Genomic DNA, 26,001 nt, shown 5'->3' with positions numbered 1-26,001 from the left:
TAAAATGCCATCATTGCCTGATACCTCTCTGCTCTGAGGACAGTGCATGATAAGACATGCATGGTAAGACATGCATGATAAGACATGCATGATAAGTATGACACTTTGCAACTTCATTACAACAACAGTAAATCAGTAAAGAAATTCTCAATGGTGGTGGTACTGAGATGGATTCCAGACACCTAGTGAGATCTATCTGTCTGTTGGACTGGGAGGACAGAAACTAGACATTTAATATACAGTGGGGAGAACAAGTATTTGATACACTGCCGATTTTGCAGGTTTTCCTACTTACAAAGCATGTAGAGGTCTGTATTTTTATCATAGGTAGGCTTCAATTGTTAGAAACGGAATCTAAAAATCAAAAATCCAGAAAATCACATTGTATGATTTTTAAATAATTAATTTGCATTTTATTGCATAAAGCTCTCGTCGGTCAGACCAGTTGATTTCGACTGGTTCCTCCACAGCAGGAGGGCATGGAAAGGGGTGCGAGTAAGAGGAAAAGAGGAAAAGTACCAGTACCAGAGTACTCACCCCTTCTTGATGAGCCTGGTTTCTTAATGGGCAGGTAGCTACGAAATGTCCCGTAGCTCCACAATATAGACAGCTCTGGGTGTATTTGGTATTTGATTAGGGTCCCCATTAGCTGTCGCTTAAAGCAACAGATACTCTTCCTGGGGTTCATACAAAACATAATACAGAAAGACATAATACAGAACATCAATAGACAAGGACAGCTCAAGGACAGAACTACATAATTTTTTTTAAAGGCACACGTAGCCTACAAAATGACAGGTCAAGGGCAGGCAGAGGTCAGTAATCCAGATCAGTCCAAAAGGTACAGAACGGCAGGCAGTCTGAGGGTCAGGGCAGGCAGAGGTCAATAATCCAGTGTGGTGGGGCAAGGTACAGGACGGCAGGCTCAGGGTCAGGGCAGGCAAGGTGGTTTCTACTGACAATTGAGATGTAGAAACTATGGCATAAGGGGACGACAAGCGGATAAGAGGCAATCCGTAATTTCGATTAAGACATTAATGAGCGAGCTAGGACAAACATAGTCAATATGACTTTTTTTCAGCACTTTTGAAATGAACAGTGACAGAATTCAGAACATGGGCCGTTCTTACAGTGTTTTCCCTGTACACCAAGTCAGAACCATATGATAAATAAAGGGGGCTTATAAGCAGACAATGAAAGCTCTTAGAATATTATGTGATTACATTTCTCTTAAACAGGTTATAGGCTACATGTGTACCATCAAATCAGAACAATAGGCGAAATTAAGAGTGGAAAATATACCAAATTATTAGGGTGAGGTACATGGGCTACTAACAGATTACTACACAACATACACTTAGTATTACTTTCTTAGCTACAGTATACAAATCTCCCTGACATATTACATAATTTATGCAGCAGCATACAAGACATTTTTGGACTTGTGCTGTGCTCACTTGAACAGGAGTTCAAAAGTTCATCAAACTTTGTCATCAAAGTCTGGCATTCTCTGGATTTGTGGTACTTTCATGACAACTGGGAACTAAAAAAAAAAAAGGTTGAATCATGATGACGTCAGTGATCTTCAGGTTGTAGCTCTAGAGAGGCCCGAGTTCTCGACTTACAATTCTGAGTTGGATGACCCTGCAAAATGTTTTTTTCCCAAGTTCCCAGTTGTCGGGAACTCACTGAAGTCAGATTTCCCAGTTACGGGTTTACAGTTGTTTTGAGCACAGGAAGAAATCATGCTGGATTGACAGGATGGCCAATGTTGAATGTTTATCATTTTAAGCTTGGAAAAGTGTTGATGGAATTTATAGGTTTAAATGAATGACTATAATATTCCACCTTGAAGCCATACAATTGTATGAAATTGATTAATAGTCAGTAAAATTATAATAAATGATGTGTGTAGTTTTAGTCAGAATTAGGTTAAAACATAATTATTGCACAATATGTCTCTAAAGTGTCTTAAACACAGACTGTCTGAGCAAGATTCGGTGCCGTCCTTGGCTAGGGGCCACTGAGAGATTTGGGAAAGGACAGGGAGTGATTCTCATGGTCCCTAATCTTTGTTGGCAGGACAGTATGTGCGTAGGATACCTACTGTTTGTGTGCAAATGTATGTGCGTATGAATTATGTTTGTGTGCAAAAGTATGTGCGTAAGGAGCTAGTATAAAACAAATGGTTTTGTACAACTAACCAGCACTCTTGTGAATAAACCTTATTTACTATTTTAGCTGGGCCTCCGTCTGTTCAATCAGTATCTTACAAATCCTGATTAGCAGACTGAGTAGTTTAATTGAATTGGTTTATGAATATCGAGAACATAATTCTCATGACAAAAAGAGACCCTTAAACCCAGACTTGGGACCATAACGCCACTCCACTGAGTAGCAGGCTAGTGATTGCTTTGCAATGCTTGCAGTTAGCCACTGATTCCTTCCAAAACACTCATTGTTGAATTTGCGATTTCCAACTTGTTGTGTAATGTTTATGTCCAATGGGCGATGAGCACTGATATGTTTTGTCTATAATTTCTATTCATTATTTATCTTCATGTGACAAGGATTAAAAAGGATTTGACACTAGATTGCCGACTTGATTCATGATGATGAGTGCTAGCTAAGATTTGGAATATATGAGTACCAGTCCAATCAAAGCTACTGTAGATATAAGGTGATTTGACATCATTTTATCTGTAGTCAATAACCCTGAGAATTCTTGGATGTGCACTTCTAATGTAACTCAGGAAATTAAGCTTTGAATGCAGAGGTTCTTCTTATTGTACCTACCACTAGAGTACTACTGCTTTCCTGGAGCTGAGCCCTACTTGTGTGATGTACTTTTCTAAACATTGTATTCATTGGGTGGGGCAATAACTCACTATATTATGCCTGGTTTTGGTTTGGTACATAGTAAGCATAATACTGAATAAACCCAGTTATTATTACCACTTTGACACACTGATTGTCAGCACTGTGACCTCATCTCTACGGCCTTATGTCCTACTGTACCTGGAAAGAAGTGAAATCAGTATGGAAAGTATGAGTCTACAGTATAATAAGGATGCTGTAGTGTAGGGGCTGCCATGTATCTGTGTGTATACATATTAACCTCCAAAAGAAGTTGAAATGACAAAAATACAATACTTTATCATGATATTGAAGATAATGAGCAGATTTTTGAGCGATCGCAATCAAGTTCAACTCACTTAAAATAACATCCGCCTCCCTTCACTATACAGGTCAGTCAGATACAGTAGAAGACGGCAAAGACACTGATCAATGGCTTATGGCAGAATCTTTGGATTCCATTAATCTCTCCAGAGCTGTGGGCAGTGTGTGTGTATGAGAGACAGAGAAGGAGAGAGTGCATTCATATGTTGATGGATGTAGATGCATGTTTTGCAATTGTTGCAGGCCTCTGTTTCTTAATCCTTGGTTAAGGACGGGTGGTGTGTACCGCTTTCTCTCTCTTTCTAAATCTCCATTTCTCTCTCTCACTCTCTTGGCAGGTTTCGGCTGTCACCAGCCCTGTAAATGTGCATGACATGTCCCTCTCCCTGTGAAAAGGTTCATAGTGGGGGTTGGGGTGGCATTGGGGAGGCGGTCTAGGTGCTGCCTAACCTGTTCTACAGCTCAGGTTGCGGTCAGAGAAGGCATTTAACATAATGTATTTAACACAGATCCTCTTAGGTTGACAGAACAGCTAAGGTACAGAGGAGACAACATTGCCTGGGCTTTCAGAGGACGCATATCTAGGAGCATCACAAGGTGAGTCCTTCCCATCCTATGCCCCAATCTGAGCCCAGCACAGGCCCAACATATATGTATACGAGCTACGCGGCCACATTATAAGGCTTTTGGTACCATTAGAATAAGATATTTAACAAATTGATGTAATTCGTGCTGATGGTACAATGGGAATTTTAATCATAGTTCAGTGCTCTTGTTTCTGTTGTGTCAACTGGTAATAGAATGAACCTTATAAGTCCTGAGACCCCAGCCCTAAACAGTTGAATTCACGAGTTTTATTGATAAAGGTGAATATCCAACTAGTCAGTGACAACTGTGTGGAGTTTGGCGTTTGTGACAGCAACTATGTGAGCTTATTACAGTATTATAGACACAAGGTCCTTGGATTTCCTAGGATCTTCTATGTAGAAGAACCCCTTACCTTCTAATGACTCTTGTGTAGCTTGTGAGCATTATATAGTTTGTGAGAGTCTCGGCTTTTCATTGAAAGCTTTTAATAGTTTGTAGCTCAAACCATACAGACGTTTTTAGAAAAAGAACCGGCCCCTAGTCTCACAAACATTATTCTACTCAGCCCCCGTTAAACACAGAATAATGGTTGGTACCAATGAATGCAGAATAAATAGAAAAATCTAATGGTACAACCCAAAAGTCTGTAGCTCATTGGGTTAACAATTCATTCTTTGTAACGCTAATACTAAAAATCCTCTTCTCCTCATAAATGATGTCCGATTCACTTCAGATTTTGTATTTCAACTCATAACTGCACATAAAATAATATGCATACATCATAGAGCGCTTGCTTTGTTATCCAACTGATCTTGTGTCCTTTCTGTCATCCTGTGAACCCCGTTCGTTGCTGCTCACAGCGATATTATTGTATTTTAAATGTCTTGCTATTCAGATTAAATAGTCCCTCATTGAATTTCCTTGAAATAAATATACATGAGAAAACATGTAGATATCTGAAAAGTAAATATCGACCTGTGTAACCTTACAACTTCATTTGAATATGTGGCAAGGGAGGATGGTTGTTTTATATGTTGTGCTTTTAGTGTCGTTGTTGCGATCCATTTCGTTTCCTGAAGGTACTCCCATAATTGCTGTCTGGTTGGGGGTTTGTGAGTCATCGTCTGAGCAAATTTGTTGTGTTATCTGAAACATTGTGAAATGATGGGGATTATATCGATGTGTGGGTGTGGGTAGTGGATGTAGGGGCATATTTCAGTAATGTATTTCAGCACATGGGTTATCGCTGTTGGATGGTTTCTAATGAACTTGGCATCACCCTTGCAAGGCATTTTGAAAAATACACTTTAATGCCCAGAACTGTAAATAAATCAATGAAGTGGATTTTGCTTGTGGGTTACTATTCATCAAACATATAGGGCTGGTTTCCCAGAAACCAGATTAAGCCTAGTCCTGGAATGAAATTCTCCATTGAGCAAGCTTTTTAGTCCATGACTATACTTAATCTGTCCGGGAAACCGGCCCACAGTGTCTTTATAGTACCATTGTTACTTGATATCTGTTTGAGGTGTTGCTGTTGTATTACATTCTCCATGGTGGTCAGATGAGAATGAAGCCACCTTACAATTATTATCAAATATGTAAATAGACCTCCCTAACATATGGAATGTGTTGCTTGTTGTGATATACAATATGAATTACATACCAAGCCATTCTGGCCTTAAAACGAAGCCACAATAATAAAGCCACAACTACTTACTTACTTTCTTCAACTGTCTTATATCTAGTATTAGTCAGAGATTGAATACAACCTTTTTCCTTTTCATGAAACACAAAGAGACCAGTAAAAAGTTGTAACCCAATGTTTGTGGCCTCAGGTTTTACATTTTCACAGAATGCATTTGTGCTGGTGGACAGGGGCAGACTAGTTATTTGGCAATTCTGGCAAATGCCTGAAGGGCTGGTACATTTTGTGGTTGGGTGAGCAGGTCGGAATTGACACACACAAAAATATTTGTTTTATATACAAATAAAAAAAATGAAAAAGGTGAATGGCTGGCGGCTTGTGGACCTGTTAAGATTTTGTATTTTGCATTTATTTTTGTGTAATTTCTTGGTTATACTAGACTTGCTTCGACTCTGTCATCCGTTAGACAGCCAAGATCATGCATAAAAAAAACATAAAGGGTGCCTATAAAATAAAAATAGCACATTCTACACTGAACAAAAATATAAACGCAACTTGTAAACTGTTGATTTCATGTTTTATGAGATGAAATAAAATATCCCAGAAATGTTCCATATGCACAAAAAGCAGATTTCTCTTAAATTTTGTGCATACATACATTTGTTTACATCCCTGTTAGTGAGCATTTCTCCTTTGCCAAGATAATCTATCCACTGGACAGGTGTGGCATATCAAGAGCTGATTGAACAGCACAATCCTTACACAGGTGCACCTTGTGCTGTGGACAATAAAAGGCCACTCTAAAATGTGCAGTTGTATCACACAACACAATGCCACAGATGTCACGGAGCATGCAATTGGCATGCTGACTGCAGGAATGTCCACCAGAGCTTTTGCCAGAGAATTGAATGTTAATTTCTCTACCATAAGCTGCCTCCAATGTAATTTTAGCGAATTTGGCAGTACGTCCAACCAGCCTCACAACCGCAGACCATGTGAATGGCATCATGTGGGCGAGTGGTTTGCTGATGTGTCAAAGTTGTGAACAGAATGCCCCATGGTGGCTGTGGGGTTATGGTATGGACAGGGATAAGCTACAGAAAACGAACACAATTGCATTTTATCGATGGCAATTGGGCATTAATACCTCTTACTGGAAGGCTTTCCACTAGATGTTGGAACATTGCTGTGAGGATTTGCTTACAATTTTAAGGGGTGTCCATATACTTGTGCATATATAGTGTATAACAGCTACTAATTTCCAATATAGCCTAAGTCGCTAGCTTGGCTTTTATAACGTCTGTTTTATAAGCCTTATAAGGCTTAAGCAGACAGGCAGGCAGAGAACAATAAGAAGCACAGAGTGACAGCAGAGAAGATGCAGAGACAGACAGCACAACAAGGAGGCAAACAAAATGGCTAGCGCAGAGGGACAGTTATTGTCACCAGTGGTGTTTTTACATATTGTGTTTCTCTTTTAAAAAAGTTGAGGAGGGCCTCCCAAGTGGCTCAGGCATTGCTGTGCCACTAGAGATTCTGGGTTCGAGTCCAGGCTCTGTCGCAAGCCGGCCATGACCGGGAGACTCGTGGGGAAGTGCACAATTGGCCCAGCGTCGTCCAGGTTTGGCCAGCAGGTTCCCATCGTGCACTGGCGGGCCGGGCGCAGTGCACAGTGTTTCCTCCGACACATTGGTGTGGCTGGCTTCTGTGTCAAGAAGCAGTGTGGGTTGTGTTTTGGGGACACATGGCTCTCGACCTTCGCCTCTCCCGGGTCCGTACGGGAGTTGCAGTGATGAGACAAGACTGTAACTACCAATTGTATACTGTGAAATTGGAGGGTAAAAGTAAAAAATATATTTTTTTGTACAAAAAAAAGTTGAGGGGAAGTCAGTCACTGGTACTGTCAATTGTTGAATAACGCTGTACTGTACTGCCAATGTTATGGCTGTACTGCCTGTGTCCAGGTAGGGTGTGGGGATGGGATGTGTGTGTATGGCTGTGGATGAGTTGGCAGCGTGCACAGTGATGTGGGCTGGTGTGGATAAAATGCCTGGGATGGATTCTTGTCCCAGTCTGCCCCTTCCGGTACAATAATGTAATGTTTCGAAGCCAATATCATGGCACTCATAATTCAGTTTACTCCATTCCCTCTTTCTGACATGCTGCCCAAACCCCCCGTGAATACGTTGACATTCATGAGAGTAGTGGGTGTGGCAGTATGTGGCTGTGGTAGTAGGTATGGCATGTAAGCTATCATGCATCTAAACCAACTTGATTGGGGAACATTCCCCTGAGCATCCTGGCAATGGCCATTCCTGGGGTTCCTAAGGTGTGCGGCTGTCTGTGTGTGGGTGTCGCTGTCACTCTCTCTGTCAATCAGCTAGCAGTAAATTAAAGGCAGAGAGCTTTGTCAAAAGCTTTAGAGTGGTTATCAAGATAATTATTGTCATTATAACAATAGTGATGATACCTTTCAGCAGACATAGTCCAATGACTATTTTGGTTGGTTTTTACAAGTTAAGTTATGCAACCTGGTCTCAGAACATTTCATATTATTCTGTACGTAAATCACCCTCCATTTGTGAAATGCTCAAGCATTCATCCCACCTCCTGCCTTATCTTGTGACACAGCAAAAGTCTAGCAAAAACTGTTTAGGTGTCAGTCTGAGCAGAGATGCATTAACTGTGTGCAACTGTGTTTCTGTGTGGATGTTTCACCCAAAGAGCTGGTAGAGGATGTGGTTTTTCTCTGCAAGCTACACCTCACAAACATTTTAATTATCAGATATATCACCACATACAGATATTATAATAATGTGAGGCAGTTTTGTAATTAGTAAATGCAATATTTCCAAAGCTACCCTTCAATAGAAATAGTTGAAATAGATTTCTCATTTGGCCCCTACAAAATGATAGGGGAAAATCATCCTTAAGGATTTTTCAATGTACATTTTATTGTTGTGCAACATCAAACCCTGTCAGATGAAATGTCTTATTTTAGAGGGAGTTTTGCTTATTAAATCACATTATAAACTGATAGTAAAGACAAACTGTACCACTTATTTTTTGTTGTTTTTACAGGTTATAGTGAGGACATTTTTCTTGATATGCCGCTGTAAATATACTTCAGAAATCATGGTGAGTCAAATCATTTATAACGTTCCCTGAAATTGTATAACCTTTCATGCTTCCCATTAAAGCGACAATCTGAGATTGGTACATCCATTTTTGTACTTAAATAAATTATATATTCCATTGATTCATGAAGAATATAACTTATAAAATCCTTGTGTGCTTAGGTCAACTGTCATAACCCATCAGAACCCAAAATATAAGAACATTTTACTTCATTGTTAGTAAACAATATCATTGTAAACAAACCCTGTATAGTCTCAAAGTATATTTTAAACTATAATGTTTATATCATGGCTGGTCAGTCCTCGTAACCATAGCTCTATCTATGAATTTGAGAGTGATAACATTTATCCAGACCCATCCCTCAGGTTTTTACAAAAACAATGGCAGGTGACTTCTTTGTTAATGTTTGAAAAGCAGATTGCCCCTTTAAAGAGCTGGAGCCTTGAGGGAGTCAGCTTGTTTTTACGAGAACAATCTATCCTGGGGTGTATTCACAGTGTAAAAAAAAAAATCAGGGCCTAAAACCATACAGATACTTTGTTTTACCAGATTCTTAGTCCACTTTGGATGAGTACTGCACACACGCTAATGTAACTGTTGCAAATGGTTGCTGCTTGATGATAGTGACTACAATTGTTATTTCATTTTATTTGACATCTTACTAGAATGGGGAAAGTCAGCAAAGACGTTACTCCAAAAGCTTGGTCCTGGAGGATTCAGAAAGAGGAGGAGTCACAGGAATCACAGACCCGAGTGTCACTGATAAGATTGGCTTAAAAGAAGGCAAAATGTCAAATACTAGTTTATTTCTGATCAAAAACATTCATAATTATAACATACAAAGCATAATAGATCATTATTAGTGAAGCGTTTTTCTCTCTACTCTTTTAGACAATGAGATTGTTGCGGTCACCATCAATCTGAATCACCTCAGTAAAGAGGACAGGATGAAATTACTCAAGATCATGGAGCCTTACAATGACAACATGAGAGTTATGACAAAGCAGGATCTGAAAGCCAGCGTCAGTCTCGGATCATTGGATGGTGGCCTCAAAGATCCTGGGGAAGTAAGTGTCAGAATCAAATGTACTTAATGATTTATGCCAGCAGTCATTGCACTATGCTGACATAATACTTCCAATATTATTTTTCAGTTTTGAAGAATTAGAGTGCCTTCAGAAAGTATTCAGACCCGTTGACTTTTGCCACATTTTGTTCCGTCACAGCCTTACTACTCTAAAATTGATTAGACATTTTTTTCCTCTCATAGGTTTTTAGAATTGTTAGCTAATTTATGAAGAAAAATAGAAAAATGACATTTACATAAGTATTCAGACCCTTTACTCAGTACTTTGTTGAAGCCCCTTTGGCAGCAATTACAGCCTTGAGTCTTCTTGGGTATGACGCTACAAGCTTGGCACACCTGTATTTGGGGAGTTTCGCCCATTCCACTCTGCAGATCTTCTCAAGCTCGGCCAGGTTGCATGGAGAGCATCACCGCACAGCTATTTCCAGGTCTCTACAGAGATGCTTGATCAGGTTCAAGTCCGTGCTCTGCCTTGACCACTCAAGGACATTCAGAGACTTGTCCTGAAGCCACTGTCTTGGCTGTGTGCTTAGGGTCGTTGTCCTGTTGGAAGGTGAATCTTCGCCCCAGTCTGAGGTCTTGAGCACTCTGGAGCAGGTTTTCCCTGCCCTTGTCCCCCGATTGCTCAGTTTGGCCGGGCGGCCAGCTCTAGGAAGAGTCTTGGTGGTTCCAAACCTCTACCACTTAAGAATGATGGAGGCCACTGTGTTCTTGGGGACCTTCAATGCTGCAGAAATTTGTTGATACCCTTCCCCAGATCTGTGCCTCGACACAATCCTGTCTCAGCACTCTACGGACAATTCGACCTCATGGCTTGGTTTTTGCTCTGACATGCATTGTCAACTGTGGGACCTTATATGGACAGGTGTGTGCCTTTCCAAATAATGTCCAATCAATTGAATTTACCACAGGTGGACTCCAATCAAGTTGTAGAAACATCTCAATGATGATCAATGGAAACAGGATGCATCTGAGCTCAATTTCGAGTCTCATAGCAAAGGGTCTGAATACTTATGTAAATAAGGTATTTCTGTTTTGTTTTGTTGCAAAAACCTGTTTTTGCTTTGTCATTGTGGGGTATTGTGTGTAGATTGCTAAGGAATTTGTTTTATTTAATCCATTTTAGAATAAGGCTGTAACGTAACAAAATGTGGAAAAAGTCAAGGGTCTGAATACTTTCTGAAGGTAATAAAATAATGTATTGTGGATCAAAACCTTAATATTTGCCCACTGAGTACCACATAGCACTATGCTTTATTTACTATTTGATTGTCTACAGATGTTCAAGGATACCTACAGCAGAATGCAGCAATCAGTTGAGGCACCAACTATCGAGGTCGATCACCTCAGTGGACAATTAAATGCTGAAGGGGGGTTGAAGAGTGCAATCAATGGTCCCACTTTGAATGGGGAATTGCCCAATGTGACATTGGACACACCTGGAACTGATGGTGATGCAAAGTTCACAATGCCCACCATTGGAATATCTAGGCCTATAATGAAAGGAGCAGATCTCGATGGCACCCTCAGATGCCTTGAAGACAGTCTATTAATACTAAAGCTCCGCACTCCAGATGCCTCACTTGACTTGGAGAAACCAGAGGTTAAGACAAATGCATATAAGTACAAGGAGTCAAAATTAAAAATGCCTCACTTCAATCTACCACACATAAAAGCCAAAGCACCAAAGGGACACGTGAACATATCAGGAGATTTAGAAGGCCCTGGTCTCAGTGGAGAGCTGGAGACACCAGACCTGAAGATTTCAGCCCCTGATGTGGAAATTAAAGCCCCAAATATAGATTTGAATGATCCAAATGCTGACTTGAAAGCTCCAGATGTTGACATAGAGGCTCCTTCAGGCAAATTCAAATGGCTAACTCAAACAAAGCCCAAGTTTGGATTATCAGGAACAAAAGTGAAGGGACCTGACGTCGACATAGATGCTGGCCTGTCTGCAGTTGATGTGAATCTCTCCACTCTCAACATTGATGGAGAGATAAGTGAATCAGATGTAGATTTGAGTTCACCAAAAGCTGAGGTAGATCTGCAAGCTCCAGATATCAACATTGAGGCTCCCTCAAGTAAATTCAAATGGCCTCATTTAAAGAAACACAAATTTGGTCTTCATCGGCCAAAAGTCAAAGCTCCTGGTGTTAAGACAGACCTGGAGACACCACCCGTTGATCTTTCTGCCTCAAAGATTGAGGGTGAGATGAGCACCCCAAATTTAGAATTGAATTTACCCAAAGCAGACCTGAGTGGCCCTGATGTTGACATTCATCCTCCCATTGGCAAATTTAAGTTCCCGACACTCAAGAAGCCTAAGTTCAGGCTCTCTGGACCAAAGATTAAAGCTGATGCAGATCTGAAGGTACCTGACCTCAGTCTCTCTGTCCCTGATGTTGATGCATGTCTTGACATGCCTGATTTGGGAACCAATTTGTCAAAAGCAGATATCAAAGGCCCTGAAGTAGACTTTAACGCACCAGAAGTGAACATTGAGCCCCCTTCAGGGAAATTCAAATGGATTACTCTAAAAAAGCCCAAATTTGGACACTCTGGACCCAAGGTTAAGGGACTCCAAGTCGACATAGACGCCGACCTGTCTGTACCTGACTTGAATCACTCCACTCCAAACATTGATGGAGAAATAAGCGCACCAGATGTATATCTTAATTTACACAAAGCTGACCTTGATGCCCCAGATGTTGACACTGATGCTCCCTCTGGAAAATTCCAGTTGTTCAACCTAAAGAAGCCTCAATTTGGACTCCATGGTCCAAAGGTGAAGGAGACAGAAATGGTTATGGATGCTAATCTGACTGTACCTGACATGAGTCTCTCTACCCCTAATATTTACAGGGATATAAGTGCACCAGATGTAGATGTCAATTTACCCACAGCTGACTTGAAAGGTCCAGATGTAGATCTTCAGGCACCAGAGGTCAACATTGAGGCACCCTCTGGAAAACATAGATTTCCAACTTTTAAAATGCCCAAAGTTAACTGGTCTGGACATAAGGTGAAGGGACCAGACCTTGATGTTGATCTGAAGACACCAGATTTGGACCTATCAGCAATTGAAGGTGACATCGCTGTTCCAGATCTCAATGTCAGTTTGCCTGAAGCTGACCTCAAAGGACCAGGTGTAGATCTTGATGCTCCCTCTGGAAAATTCAAGTTGCCGAAAATAAAATGGCCAAACATAATTAAAGTAAAAGGACCGGAACTTGATGTAGATGCTGATTTTAACACCCCAGAATTAGATGTTGATTTACCCGAAGCATATCTGAAAGGGACTGAAATTGATTTGAAAACAGCAGACCTCAACCTCTTAGCACCAGCAATTGAGGGAGACATCACTGTTCCAGATCTCAATGTGAGTTTGCCTGAAATTGACCTCAAAGGACAGGTTGTGGATATTCAAGTCTCAGATGTTGACCTTGATCCCTCTGGAAAATTAAAGTTCCCTAAAATCAAACTGCCAAATTTGGGTTTAACAGGGCCAAGAGTTAAAGAATCAAACCTGGATGCTAATCTAAAGGCCCCAGAGTTGGACGTCTCGGTTCCTGATCTGGATGTCAATTTGCCAACAGCTCATCTCCAAGCTCCTGTAGTAGAGCTGAAAACACCAGACCTGGACCTTTCTGCCCCTCAAATTGAGGGAGCCATTGCTGCTCCAGATTTGAGTATCAGTTTCCCTGAAGCTGACATCAAAGGTCCAGAGGTAGATCTTCAAGCCCTAGATGTTGACCGTAATGCTCCCTCTGGAAAATTCAATTTTACTAAAATCAAACTGCCAAATGTTGGTTTAACAGGGCCAAGAGTTAAAGGACCAAACCTGGATGTTAATCTAAAGGCCCCAGAGTTGGATGCCTCTGTTCCCGATGTGTATGTCGATTTGTCAACAGCTGACCTCCAAGCCTGTGTTGTAGAGCTGAAAACACTTGATCTTTCCGCCCACAAAATTGAGGGAGCCATCGCTGCTCCCTGTCTTGATATTCATTTGTCTGAAGTAGACCTTAAAGCCCCTGATCTCAACATTGAGGTTCCAATAATTGAGCTTAAGACACAAGATTCAGGCATATCAGTTCCAAAGGTCGATGTGAATTTACCAAAAGCAGATATTCAAGGGTCTGATCTAGACCTGAATGCACCTGGCCTTAACTGCTCAGCTCCAAAAATTGAGGGAGACATTGCTGCTCCAGGTATCAATGTCAGTTTGCCTGAAGCTGCCCGAAAAGCCACCGATGACCAGCTGCAAATATCAGAGCTGAACCTTTCTACCCTAAAGGTTGAAGGCGATATCTCTGCTCCAGATTTAGATATCAGTTTGCCCAAAATGCACCTTGAAGGACTAGATGTAGATCGTCAAGCCCCAAATGTTTACCTTAATGTTGATGCTGATCCAACGACACCAGATTTAGACATCGCAGCTCTTGAGGTTGATGTGCATTTACCAAAAGTAGACCTTAAAGTTCATGATCTAGACCTGAAAACACCAGAGCTCAATCTTTCAGCCTCCAAACTTGAGGGTGAAGTGAATGTACCAGAGATGGATATCAACGTACCCAAAGCTGACCTCAAAGGATCTGAAGTAGATCTAAAAGCTCCAGATATAGATAAGGATGCCACTTCAGGCAAATTCAAATTCTCTTATTTTAGGCACCCCTCATTTGTTCTTTCAAATCATAAACTGGAGGAACCCAACTTTGACGTTGATACACCTGACATAAATATTCTAGTTCCCACACTTGAGACTGGGCATGTAGCCCCAAAGGTAGATGTACCTCAAGCAGACCAAAATCTATCTGCTCCTAATGTTGAAAGTGATATCAGTGCTCCAGATGTAAATCTAAGTTTACCAAAAGCTGACCTCTCCGGCCCGGAGGTGGAATTGAATGCTCCTGGTCTTAATCTATCTACTCCAGAGATTGGAGTAAGTGTCCCAGACATTGATCTGAGTGTGCAGGGAGACATTAAAAGCCCCGGGGTTGAGCTGAAAGTTCCAGATGTTGACATTGAGGCTCCCTCTGGAAAACTGCCTTATTTTAAGATGCCAAAGTTTGGTCTCTCAAGACCTAGAATAAAGGTACCAGAACTTGATGCCAGTGCAGATGTGAATGCGCCTGATGTGGAAGTTTCTGTCCCCAAAGTTGAGGGAGAGATTAGTACACCTGAACTGAGTCTCTCTGCTCCTGACGTCAATTTACCTGACATCAACATAGATGACACTCACAAAAGTAAGTTAAAATGGCAATTAAAGTGGCCAAGGTTTAGATTCTCTGTCTCAAAAGGTAAAGAGTCTGACATGGACAATGAGGAAGAGCAGAGTATGGATGAAACAGAGAGTGGTCAGGTAGAAGTACCAATGTTTACCTTTCACAGACTTCCAAAGAACAACAAGATTGAGAGTGCGCTCAAAGATGCTGCGGAGGCCCTTTTTGAGGCCATTGACACACCAAAGCTTGAAGGAAGCCTTGATACAGCTAGTACAGAGGTCAGTTTGTCTAAAGTGAATGTATCTTTGACTGAAGGAGGGAAAGAGACATCACCTTCAGGACCTATTAACATCATGGAGCGGTTGAAGTTGTTCAAAGCAAAAATCACCTCAGATGCACTAGACTCATCGGATGAAAACAACAGGATATCAATAAGCCTCTCCAATATGCTTGGTCTGAATATCACAGATCCCGATGCAGATTAATCCTGGATTCCAGCTATGTGAACCTTACACTTGGGATAAACCAACATGAATGCAACTTTTTTTGTAAATAAGCACCATTCCATTTGTGCATGGGTTGACTCCATGTTGAGGATGTGATTTGTTTCTATGTAGAAAACATAAACATGTCATTATTTTTTATGTAGATTTGTCTCAGATATCTCTTTGTATTCATCCATATGCTACATCTATATTTAAACAGTTGACATCAAAATGAAGGAAAATGTGCTCATTAGCTCTTTATGTACTCAAACTTATTTAAATTATGGTACCATTTCCCAACTTCTGTTCACTTGGAAGTATACTCATTTTTACAAATGCATCAATATTGTATCTGTCACAATTCAGACCTATTTCACCCACAAAGGGGACACAATCTGTATGGAAGATGTCATCTTTACATTGTAAGCAAAAACAACAGTTGAAAAGTGAAATGTAATTAAACTTTTCATGAGATATTTTTTCCAATAAACTATTATATTAAATTAATACATCCATTATGTTTCTTTGTCATTTATTGATGATAGACTACTAATTTATAATTGACTACAACCATATGATACTGTATAATTAAATGACAGGCTTGAATTCCTCTGATTGGATATTCATCACTGAAATCTAGATAAATAAACATTTACCAAGTTATATAATCATATACACAGAAAGCTCAAACTCTCATGGGTAACTTCCAACAGAAATCCTTTTTTTTTCAGCGCTGTATTTTTCAATGATGACTTTTGAAACGTGTTGATGAAGAAAAGTTCATAAGATTATCAAGAAGCTGGAAAACATCTAGCTTTTATTTGCTTCAAGTGGGGGTGGGGGGGAATTGTAACCACAAAAAAATATAAAATGTAAGGGAAAATGGCTAATTAGGATTCAGACCGGAGTGAGATATCTCATTTGACAACATGACCTCAGCTTCATCAAACTATCCCAAAATAATCAAGACTCATTAACTATTAATACAAACGATACAATATTTGGAGATGTTTCATGTTTTTATGAGACTATAAAGACCAATACGCAACACTATCTCCGTTGCCATATTATATATACTACATTGATTATTATTGTCTGTCATTACTATGGTGACTGTTCTAATAAGTAAAGATGTACTAACAGTTCACCATTTAAATCTTCTCTCTTTTCCACTTCTTGATGTGCCATGTTGGTTAGCACAGTTCCACTTAAGATTGACCTAGAACCATGATTTCCAATCTCCAATGTAAAGCCCAAAAGGTAGGCTACCATTATGTCAGATCGTGAAATACGTGTTAAAAATTTTTTTTACGTGGTAAAATTATTAGATCGGTCCAAAAAAAATGGTGTTCATTTTTAACAAACTGCAAAAATGAATGTGGACCAGAATGTACACGTTATATTTGCATAGTAGCAGTATGCAAATCAGGGAGCCAAATGAACGTCTCTTTCAACGATGCGATTTGTTTCCTGAAGTTCACCAAAAAGGATCTGTTCATAAAGAGCCGTTTGTTCGCGAACAACCCATCACTATTGGACACACAGCAATTCTGAGGTTGCGGGACCTTTGAAAAAGAAAATAATGACCTGGTTGAGATGTTCAGAACTACAGTATTGGTAAAGAGTACACAATGGAAATCAGTCCTATTAAGTCCTCAACTCCGCAGGAGTCATAAAATGTGATCCACCGGTCTTTTGCACACCAACTCAACCAAAATCCTGGAACCACTGGATGTTAAATAAATGGGCTTCTGTTAAAGAAAAAATGGTCCAAGTCCCTGTTGCTAATTCAATAAAGTGTATAGCAAAATGTAAAAAGTAAAAAGTAATATGCATAATTTCTGAGGGATTTTCAGGGGTTGGGGCAAGTTGTTAATGAGCATTTTGCCAGCGTGAGGGCCAGTCGTTATCCATCCAGCGTTGCAGAAGCCGCAGCACATCAATGCGCTGGTAAACCCGGCAAAGTTCGGTGAGCTCAGTGACGGTCTTGTGGTTGTTGCGCAGCAGGAACTCTTGTGTGGGGCTGTGGCACATTGAGCCCTGGGTCCGGTGCTCCAGCAGAGTCAGCTCATCATAGCTCATACCCCAACGGCTCGCAAAGTTCTTCCAGTTCTTAACAGTGCAATGATTTGGGTCCAGTTTAAGACGCAGTAAGTCCAGCAAGTCCTTGTCATCCATCAGGTCACTGATCTTTGGAGGTGGAGCTGAGCAACAGCACTTCTCACAGGGGTTGTTCAAGAACTGCAGCTCCTTGGGGAAGTCTAGGGGGTAGGAATTGGGGCAAGGAAAATGGAATTACCAACAGCCTTGGAAATATATACACTGTACATGGAAATGATTAGACTACCATTTTAGGTACACGTATGTTAGTGTAATGCATCTATGTAGAACATGTGCTTGGAAATGTTGTTCGGAAATACAGTATACATCATGATAAAAACGCTAATTTAATTTACCTTGTAAGATGGAGCCTGTGCAGATGCACTCCACACCAACTTCTACTGGCTGTATGAGGTTGGGTAAAACAAAACATTACATTCAGTTGTTGTAATTCTAGAGTGGAATTAACTACAAATATGATTCAGAATACCTCACAATATTCTAATTGATACCATTAAAATAATCACAACCTTTTTAAACCAACTCACAACACCTTTCCTATGGAAAAAAAGTGATAATTCTCACCCATCAAAATGGTCTTGTGGTTTTGACACCAACAGCTAGTTTCCGTTACAAAGGCTCAAACATTACAGATAGCCAGGGTATGACATTTTCAGATGCTGGGTAAGAGGTTTGGAGTTATATTTAAAAAGCTACAGAGTACAGGGGCAGCCTGTCAAGACTAGTCACCACATTTTCACATTAATATCATAAACAAAGAAACAATACACTTTAGCTCAGTGCAAGTGACCCCATTACACACCTGTCTTATTCTGCCTGAGGGAGGTGTGAGGTAGCCAGGTGGCATGGACCTCAGCTGCAGTGTCACTGCATCTGGAAAGGTCAGATGGAAGGTGTAAGTGAATGCTGTACTTTCTCAGAGTGCACAGAAAGGCACATCAGTTGTGTGAACAGATGTACTGAGCTTAGAGCACCCACCTTGAGGTTCTGTGACTTGGACTGGATAGTTGGACTTCAAGGACTAAGAGACACAAAACACACATGTTCAGCTTTGCTGGGAAGTGGCACACTGATGGATTGTGATCTTAATACTATATATCAATGCAGATATTTATGCTGATATACATCTTTTAAGACCGAGAGGTAGCAATGAAAACGTCTGTAAATTGTGTGAGAAAATTATACTCTTGTGTTGGATAGCGAAAAGTGGCTTGTTGCAACTTGCTTCTATATCAGTCCCTGGGCATAAGAAATTCCAGCATAATGTACTCAACTATGCTTCAATTACTTTACATGGCTATTTTCTCCTCAATCTAAACAGGCCGAAGAGTTAGCTCAAAAGAATATAACAAAATTTTTGCTAACAAAAACAATGTATCTATTCAATTAAAGGGATAATCCACTCCAAACCTCTAATTCCAATTATTAACAGTGTTAAAGAGTGTTAAATAACACTAATATGTGAAAACAATATTTTTTTGTGAACAAATGTTTCATTTTGTCATTATAACAAGCTTGGTAGCAACATGAAAATAATTGTGGAAAAATGTTGCTGTTCAAGTTGACTACAAAACCCACCATGTAATGCTCTCTCTGGGCTGGCTGACAAGTTAGCTAGGTAGCTAGCTAGCAAATATAGCTACACACAATAATACCAAAGTCCATATCAGCATGTGAAGTAGCTAGCTAGCTGTAAAAATCACCTAAACAAACTGCACTGTCAATTTAGGAGTGTATCTCAGTGAGTTAAATTTGCAGTTTGTCACTACCAAGAGCGAGTGCAGAGTATGTTGCTATGGCAACAACAGCCAATTCTCACATTTCTCACAGGGCACATTGTGAGATGGTACTTAAAGGAGAAACTGAGTTGAATAATTTGGTACACTGTTAAGATTGAGCACATCTTTAAGCTAAATATATACTCTGTCATGACGATATAAAACGGATGAATGTGTTCTATTGGCCGATCTGAAGGGCAGGTAATTGTTTTAAAAGCGTTATGAAATGTGATAGGTGATAGATAACACACTATCTCCAGTGACGAGAAACTGGTAGCTATGATGAGTTTCTACATGATTTTCAGATTTCCCAGACGGACCATTTAGAAGTTAAATCATTGGGTATAGTTCTATTTTAACCCCTGATAGAACATAGGCTTTCACCAAATTGACAGGTGTTTCATGATTTTTTATTTCTGGGGGTGGATTATCCCTTTAAATTCAGATAGTACATTTGTTTACACTAGTTTGTTTCTGATGATATTAGGAGGGTCGTACCATTTCTGCCATGAAGCTACTAGTATCTGTGTCCTCCACTGGTTCAGAGATTATTCTATCTGTCGAGACAAGACAGGTGTAACAGGGAGATTACATGAAGAGAACAATGCACAAAGGACAATATTGCAGATTTTATAGAAAATGATGGCCGATGGAAATGGAATGCAGTTTTTCAACAAAGCAAATATCAGCATGAAGAGGACACATTAAATCTGAACTTATTGAGTGTCCTGGGTCCTGATAGTTGCAGACGTACAAAGCCCTCTTTTCAGCTCTAAAACATACCTCTACAAGGCTATGCAGGCCTCTATCAGTCTGCGTCACTGTGAGGCTATTGTATGAGACCTCAGAGTTCCAAATAAAGAGCTACTCTGACCTTTCTTAGGTTACACTCCATGAAGCTGACACTCACTTCAGCTTAAATGGGAACCTTGGATTTATAAACACATTCAAGTTAACCAAAGACCATTTCACATGGGTTATATTAATGAAGTTGTTGACACAGTTGAAACTACAGTGTAAGTCAGACATAGATCTCAAAACGACAATACGTGGGTGGATTCACTTCCTCAAACAAGAGAAAAAAATAGCAGCGTTTCTCACATTGGTGGCATGAGTAAACACACACACACACACACTTTACTATAATGGAGTTGTAAGGTGTCTCACACCAGGGGCCTGGGTCATTGATTGAACATATCACCAACAAGAAGGGAAATATTGTCAAGACGTCACTTCTTTTGTGGGGATGCAAACTGTGTCAGAGTTTTACATTGCAGTCATACCAGACTAAAATAAATACTAAAACACCCTCACCAGCTTTGATTAGCCAGCAGCATACCACCCTGCATACCACTGCTGGCTTGCTTCTGAAGCTAAGCAGTGCTGGTCCTGGTCCGTCCCTGGATGGAAGACCAGATGCTGCTGGAAGTGGTGTTGGAGGGCCAGTAGGAGGCACTCTTTCCTCTGGTCTAAAAAATATCCCAATGCCCCAGGGCAGTGATTTGGGACACTGCCCTGTGTAGGGTGCTGTCTTTCGACTGGGACGTTAAACGGGTGTCCTGACTCTCTGCGGTCATTAAAGATCCCATGACACTTGTCGTAAGAGTAGGGGTGTTAACCCCGGTGTCCTGGCTTAATTCCCAATCTGGCCATCAAACCATCACAGTCACCTAATAATCCCCAGTTTACAATTGGCTCATTCATCCCCCTCCTCTCCCCTGTAACTATTCCCAAGGTCGTTGCTGCAAATGAGAACGTGTTCTCAGTCAACTTACCTGGTAAAATAATGGATAAATAAATTGAACAATATTATTTTAAACATATCACAGTCCAGAAACTGTGATAATTTCTGTGGAGGGTACAAACAAAATATTGCAGTATTTTCTGCATATTGACATATTGCAGTATTTTCTCAATTGTTTTTGTTGTTACATAGATGATGATGACAGTGAGACAAGAGAGGAGAGGACATTCCAGTTAACTCACCATATGCCATACTCTCAGTAAGATCAATAACAGCAGAGCAGTGATGATCACTGTAATAACCGTGCAATTGCTGATGGACACAAAAATAGAATCTCATTCTAGGTCTGTGGTTGCATAGATGTGTACAGATGCTTTGGTAATGCATACTCAATCTCATTCTACCTTGCTCTTTATTAGTGCAATGCTGAGACACATCAGCCCCATGTCCCCTACTCATCAACTGTAAGCAGAAACCCATCTCAGCTCAGCATTGTTTCTGCTCCACAGGGAATGCACAGACATGTACCTACTCGCTCTGCAAGAAGTTCAATAGATGAAATATAAACCACATCATAATAGATCCCTCCAGGCCATGATTCCATAGAGATTAACCTAGATTTTCTCCTTTTTGACCACCCATGCCTTTGCTACTAAGATAAGTCGAGTTTCTAAAAGTTTAATCAGACCGTGCAATGTTGCATTTGCTCTGCAGCGACCAAGGCATGCTTTTTTCCACACATGGCTTGAGATGAATGGCGCGCTAATACCTAACTCAATCCATGCAGTTTCTATACCTAAAGCAGAGATGGACAAATGCTTTGAAAGTTGCCTTGTCTATGTACGGTGAATGATTGAGGGTTGTGTGTGTGTATGTGTGTGTGTGTGTGTTGTAAAACTCAAGTTCCAGCAGGACAAATAAGTTCTGTGATTTTGTTGTGTGAGAGAAGGCTTACTTTGCTGGCCTAAAGCCCTCAGCTTCTGCACAGGCCTTGGCTGCTATATGAAGATTGACAACGCAATAGTAATAAAGAATAAAGAGCTTGTTCTTCAAGGCTTGCTGATGAGGACAATGTTTCAGCATTAAAAAAAGCACAGACATTTTTATGAAAGAATCAGAGCATTGTGCAAAATTGGGGTATTATTGTTCTGCTCATTCAACTGAGCAGGCATCCTCAAGACCCAACAGGTATCTGTCCAAACAGATCACTGAGTAAATGTAATTTATATGTATGAGCTCAAGGGGACAGCTCACATTTTCATACATTTTCCACAGCGCGCGGGAAGTAGGGGTGCTGAGGGTGCTGCAGTTCATTCGTGGAATTTATTTCCTTCTTAATGCATTTGAGCCTATCAGTTGTGTTGTGACAAGGTAGGGGTGGTATACAGAAGATAGCCCTATTTGGTAAAATACCAAGTTCATATTATGGCAAGAACAGTTCAAATAAGCAAAGAAAAATGACAGTCCATCATTACTTCAAGACATGAAGGTCAGTCAACCCAGCAAAAGTCAAGAACGTTGAAAGTTTCTTCAAGTGCATTTGCAAAAACCCTCAAGCGCTATGATGAAACTAGGACTGCCACAGGAAAACAAAGACCCATAGTTACCTCTGTTGCAGAGGATAAGATCATTAGAGTAACCAGTCTCAGAAATTGCAGCCCAAATAAATGCTTCACAGAGTTCAAGTAACAGACACATCTCAACATCAACTGTTCAGAGAAGACTGCGTGAACCAGGCCTTCATGGTCAAATTGCTGCAAAGAAACCACTACTTAAAGACAGCAATAAGAAGAAGAGATTTGCTTGGGCCAAGAAACACGAGCAATGGACTTTAGACCGGTGGAAATCTGTCTTTTGGTCTGATGAGTCCAAATTTGAGATTTTAGCTTCCAACCGCCCTGTCTTTGTGAGACGCAGAGTAGGTGAACGGTTGATCTCCGCATGTCTGGTTCCCACCGTGAAGCATGGACACTGTCATGATTTCTTTAGAATTCAAGGCACACTTAACCAGCATGGCTACTACAGCATTCTGCAGTGATACGCCATCCCATCTGGTTTGGGCTTAGTGGAACTATCATTTGTTTTTCAACAGGAAAATTATCCAACACACCTCCAGGCTGTGTAAGGGCTATTCGACCAAGAAGGAGAGTGATTGAGTGCTGCATTAGATGACCCGGCCTCCTCAATCCCCCGACCTCAACCTAACTGAGATGGTTTGGGATGAGTTGGACCGCAGAGTGAAGGAAAAGCAGCCAACAAGTGCTCAGCATATGTGGTAACTCCTTCAAGACTGTTGGAAAAGCATTCCAGGTGAAGCTGTTTGAGAGAATGTCAAGAGTGTGCAAAGCTGTCATCAAGGCAAAGGGAGGCTACATTGAAGAATCTCAAATGTAAAATATATTTTGATTTGTTTAACACTTTTTTGGTTACCTCATGATTCCATATGTGTTATTTCATAGTTTTGATGTCAACACTATTATTCTACAATGTATATAAAAAAAGTTAAAATAAAGAAAAACCCTTGAATGAGTAGATGGATCCAAACTTTTGACTGGTATTGTATATATTATTATTGTTTCAATGTTTTTCCACAAAAGTAGTGCACTGGGCCTTTACTAGTATTAGTGGATCGATATAAAAAGTCTGTAGGGCTGGCAACATTTTTTTTCAGCATCTCTGCTTTGGCAGAAAATGTTGTTGTACAATTAAGAACAGTATCTTTCAGGATTCAATAGTTAGAATTACAAGAGTTGTTGCCCTGTCCCTTTCTCTGTTATTCTGGATTCCATTAGAATGACAAAGAACAAAACCCTGTCCTCAAACAGTTACATCAAAAGGTGCAAAGTTATGGGCAAAGACACAAAACATCCAAATCAAAGTAAATATTTTCTTGATCATATATATATATATTTTTTATAACATGGAAAATAACCACTTTTGTTCAGTATTAATTTACCATCCTTACAAACCACTTAATGTAAATGTACAGTACTATATTGTATAAAGGCTGGTCATCTAGGTTTGTACCTGTAGACTTTCCATCACCATGAAGAAAAACAATGGACAATAAAGTTATTGAGTACATTGAGACATCAAGTGGTTTGCGATTATGTGATGTGGCTCAGTTGGTGGAGCATGGCACTTGTGATGCTAGGGTTGTCGGTTTGATTCCCATAGATGACCAGTATGAGGGGTATTTTTATGTTTGGGGAAATCCCACTTTTGAGAAGAGCACATTGAAATGGAATCAATGGAATGCAAATTATCTTAATTAAATTATATCAATGTGAAATGAATTATAAAACATTTTTTTAAACGAATTATTTAAAAAGTTCAGATAACCAACATTTAAAAAACAAAAGGACTTTTACATTTCAATATTACAGTGGGTCTATTTATTTGTAAATTAGAAGGTTGCTCAAAAAGAACCACAAGCAAAAAGGTAGCATCATAAACGACATAGCCTATCTATACCATTTAACGTTTGAAATAACAGTGCAGACTTACCGAATGGCTCCTTAAACGCCTTCAAGCTAGTCATCTTCACACAAATAGATGTGAACATAAGAGAAAAGTCCGTTGCACATAAGAGTAAAATGACAACGGATGATAACGAAATTGAGTCGAATAGTGCAACCGCGTTCCCGAGAATGCGCTGAGGGGGCGGGAGGTGTAGTTGGTAAAATGACGCTCAATGGGAGAAAAACAAGTTCTGACCACAATGCTATTGGTGCTTTCAAGACAACTGGGAACTCGGAACAAAACGTTTTGAATGGTCATCAAACTCGGAATTCCAAATCGGAAACTCAGGCATCTTTCTAGAGCCCTGCCTTTCCGACCTGAAGATCACCAACGTCATAACCTGATCTCGGTTATTTCCCAGTCTTGAAAGCACCATAAAACTTCTCCCCCGACCACAAGTGTCACGTAACTTCCCATACACATAAATGGTAGACATGGAGGCTGACAGACCCCTTCTACAGATTTACCATTCACTTTCCGCCATGTCTGATGACCCGAAAATGGGGACTTTTCTTAGTCTATACTATAGGATGCTATTTTACGCTATATAGCCAAGGAAACAGACCGATGCTATGTCCCATAACACTGGTGTAGAAAATTGTCTAAAAACAGTTATAAGGCTATGCAGTGGCTCCAGTTAACCAGTGGTCCAAATTAAAGCATAGGCCTACTTTTTTTGTTAATGCAGCCACACTTTTTGGGCTGCATTTACACAGGCAGCCAAATTCTCCACTGATTGAACAGTAGGAAACATCCCAGAATGAAATATGGCGGCCACTCCAATTAATATGAAATGTTACGTTTTGTATGGTATGTAGGCTATTAATTTGTGGATGTCCATCATCCATTTTGTATATGTTACAAATTACAAGTCATATATTTTACAATTGCAATTCGTACAATATGTTACGAATAGCAATCCATACAATATGTTATACATTTCAAAACGTATGATATGTTTCGAATTCCAATTGTGTGGCAAAAGTGGCTAATGTTAGTTAGGGTAGGGCATATGGTTAAGGTTAGGTTTAGGAGTTAGGTTAAAGGGGAAGGGTTAGCTAACATGCTAAGTATTTGCAAAGTTGCTAAATAGCTAAAATGTTACAGTTGTCCATGATGACATTTGAACACGCAACCTTTGGTTAGCTCGACATTCACGTTGTTGTATAAAACAGATGATTAAGTCATCTTCTGTCTTGTGTAACCATACTTAACGTAATATAACATTAAGTTGAGTGTCCCGAATATACATTTACTATGTTATGTCTACTCTATGAGACCAGGCTGCATCGTATAATATAACAGTTAACTTATACTGCATAATATATTATCCCTTTAGAGAGTCCTTTGAAAATTCAAATGTAAAGTTGCTGCCATCTGCTGAACTGTATGGGTATGTCCTGCACAATGTGGACAAAACACAGCTTATCTTAGAAATTCAATACAACACATACTTTTATGCCTAGGCATTTATTAAGATTTAAG

The 26,001-nt window shown here is 40.1% G+C and overlaps 2 protein-coding genes across 3 annotated transcripts; one reads left to right on the top strand and one right to left on the bottom strand.

Moving 5' to 3' along the window:
- Positions 1 to 3,675: 3,675 nt before the first annotated feature.
- Positions 3,676 to 15,866, top strand: LOC110502422 (uncharacterized). The gene is made up of 5 exons (XM_021580448.3): positions 3,676 to 3,777; positions 8,498 to 8,554; positions 9,220 to 9,337; positions 9,446 to 9,621; positions 10,921 to 15,866. The coding sequence occupies exons 2-5, from the start codon at positions 8,552 to 8,554 to the stop codon at positions 15,349 to 15,351; spliced, it is 4,728 nt and encodes a 1,575-aa protein (XP_021436123.3). The 5' UTR covers positions 3,676 to 3,777; positions 8,498 to 8,551; the 3' UTR covers positions 15,352 to 15,866.
- Positions 15,584 to 24,864, bottom strand: LOC110502423 (ectodysplasin-A receptor-associated adapter protein). 2 transcript variants are annotated; one of them, XM_021580449.3, is made up of 6 exons: positions 24,502 to 24,864; positions 19,749 to 19,807; positions 18,451 to 18,493; positions 18,275 to 18,345; positions 17,808 to 17,856; positions 15,870 to 17,612 (listed from the first exon to the last, which is right to left on the bottom strand). In XM_021580449.3, the coding sequence occupies exons 1-6, from the start codon at positions 24,557 to 24,559 to the stop codon at positions 17,224 to 17,226; spliced, it is 669 nt and encodes a 222-aa protein (XP_021436124.1). In that variant the 5' UTR covers positions 24,560 to 24,864; the 3' UTR covers positions 15,870 to 17,223. The 2 variants fall into 2 exon arrangements, with proteins under 2 accessions (XP_090074119.1, XP_021436124.1); XM_090217993.1 differs by lacking the exon at positions 19,749 to 19,807 and having other exon boundaries at positions 15,584 to 17,612; positions 24,502 to 24,768.
- Between the last annotated feature and the right edge of the window lie 1,137 nt (positions 24,865 to 26,001).

Source organism: Oncorhynchus mykiss, chromosome 23 (assembly GCF_057628025.1).
Source record: "Oncorhynchus mykiss isolate SJ-2025 chromosome 23, ASM5762802v1, whole genome shotgun sequence".
Classification (NCBI taxonomy): Eukaryota; Metazoa; Chordata; class Actinopteri; order Salmoniformes; family Salmonidae; genus Oncorhynchus; species Oncorhynchus mykiss.
Note: the sequence above shows the minus strand (reverse complement) of the source record. Positions and strands in the feature narration are given on the sequence as shown.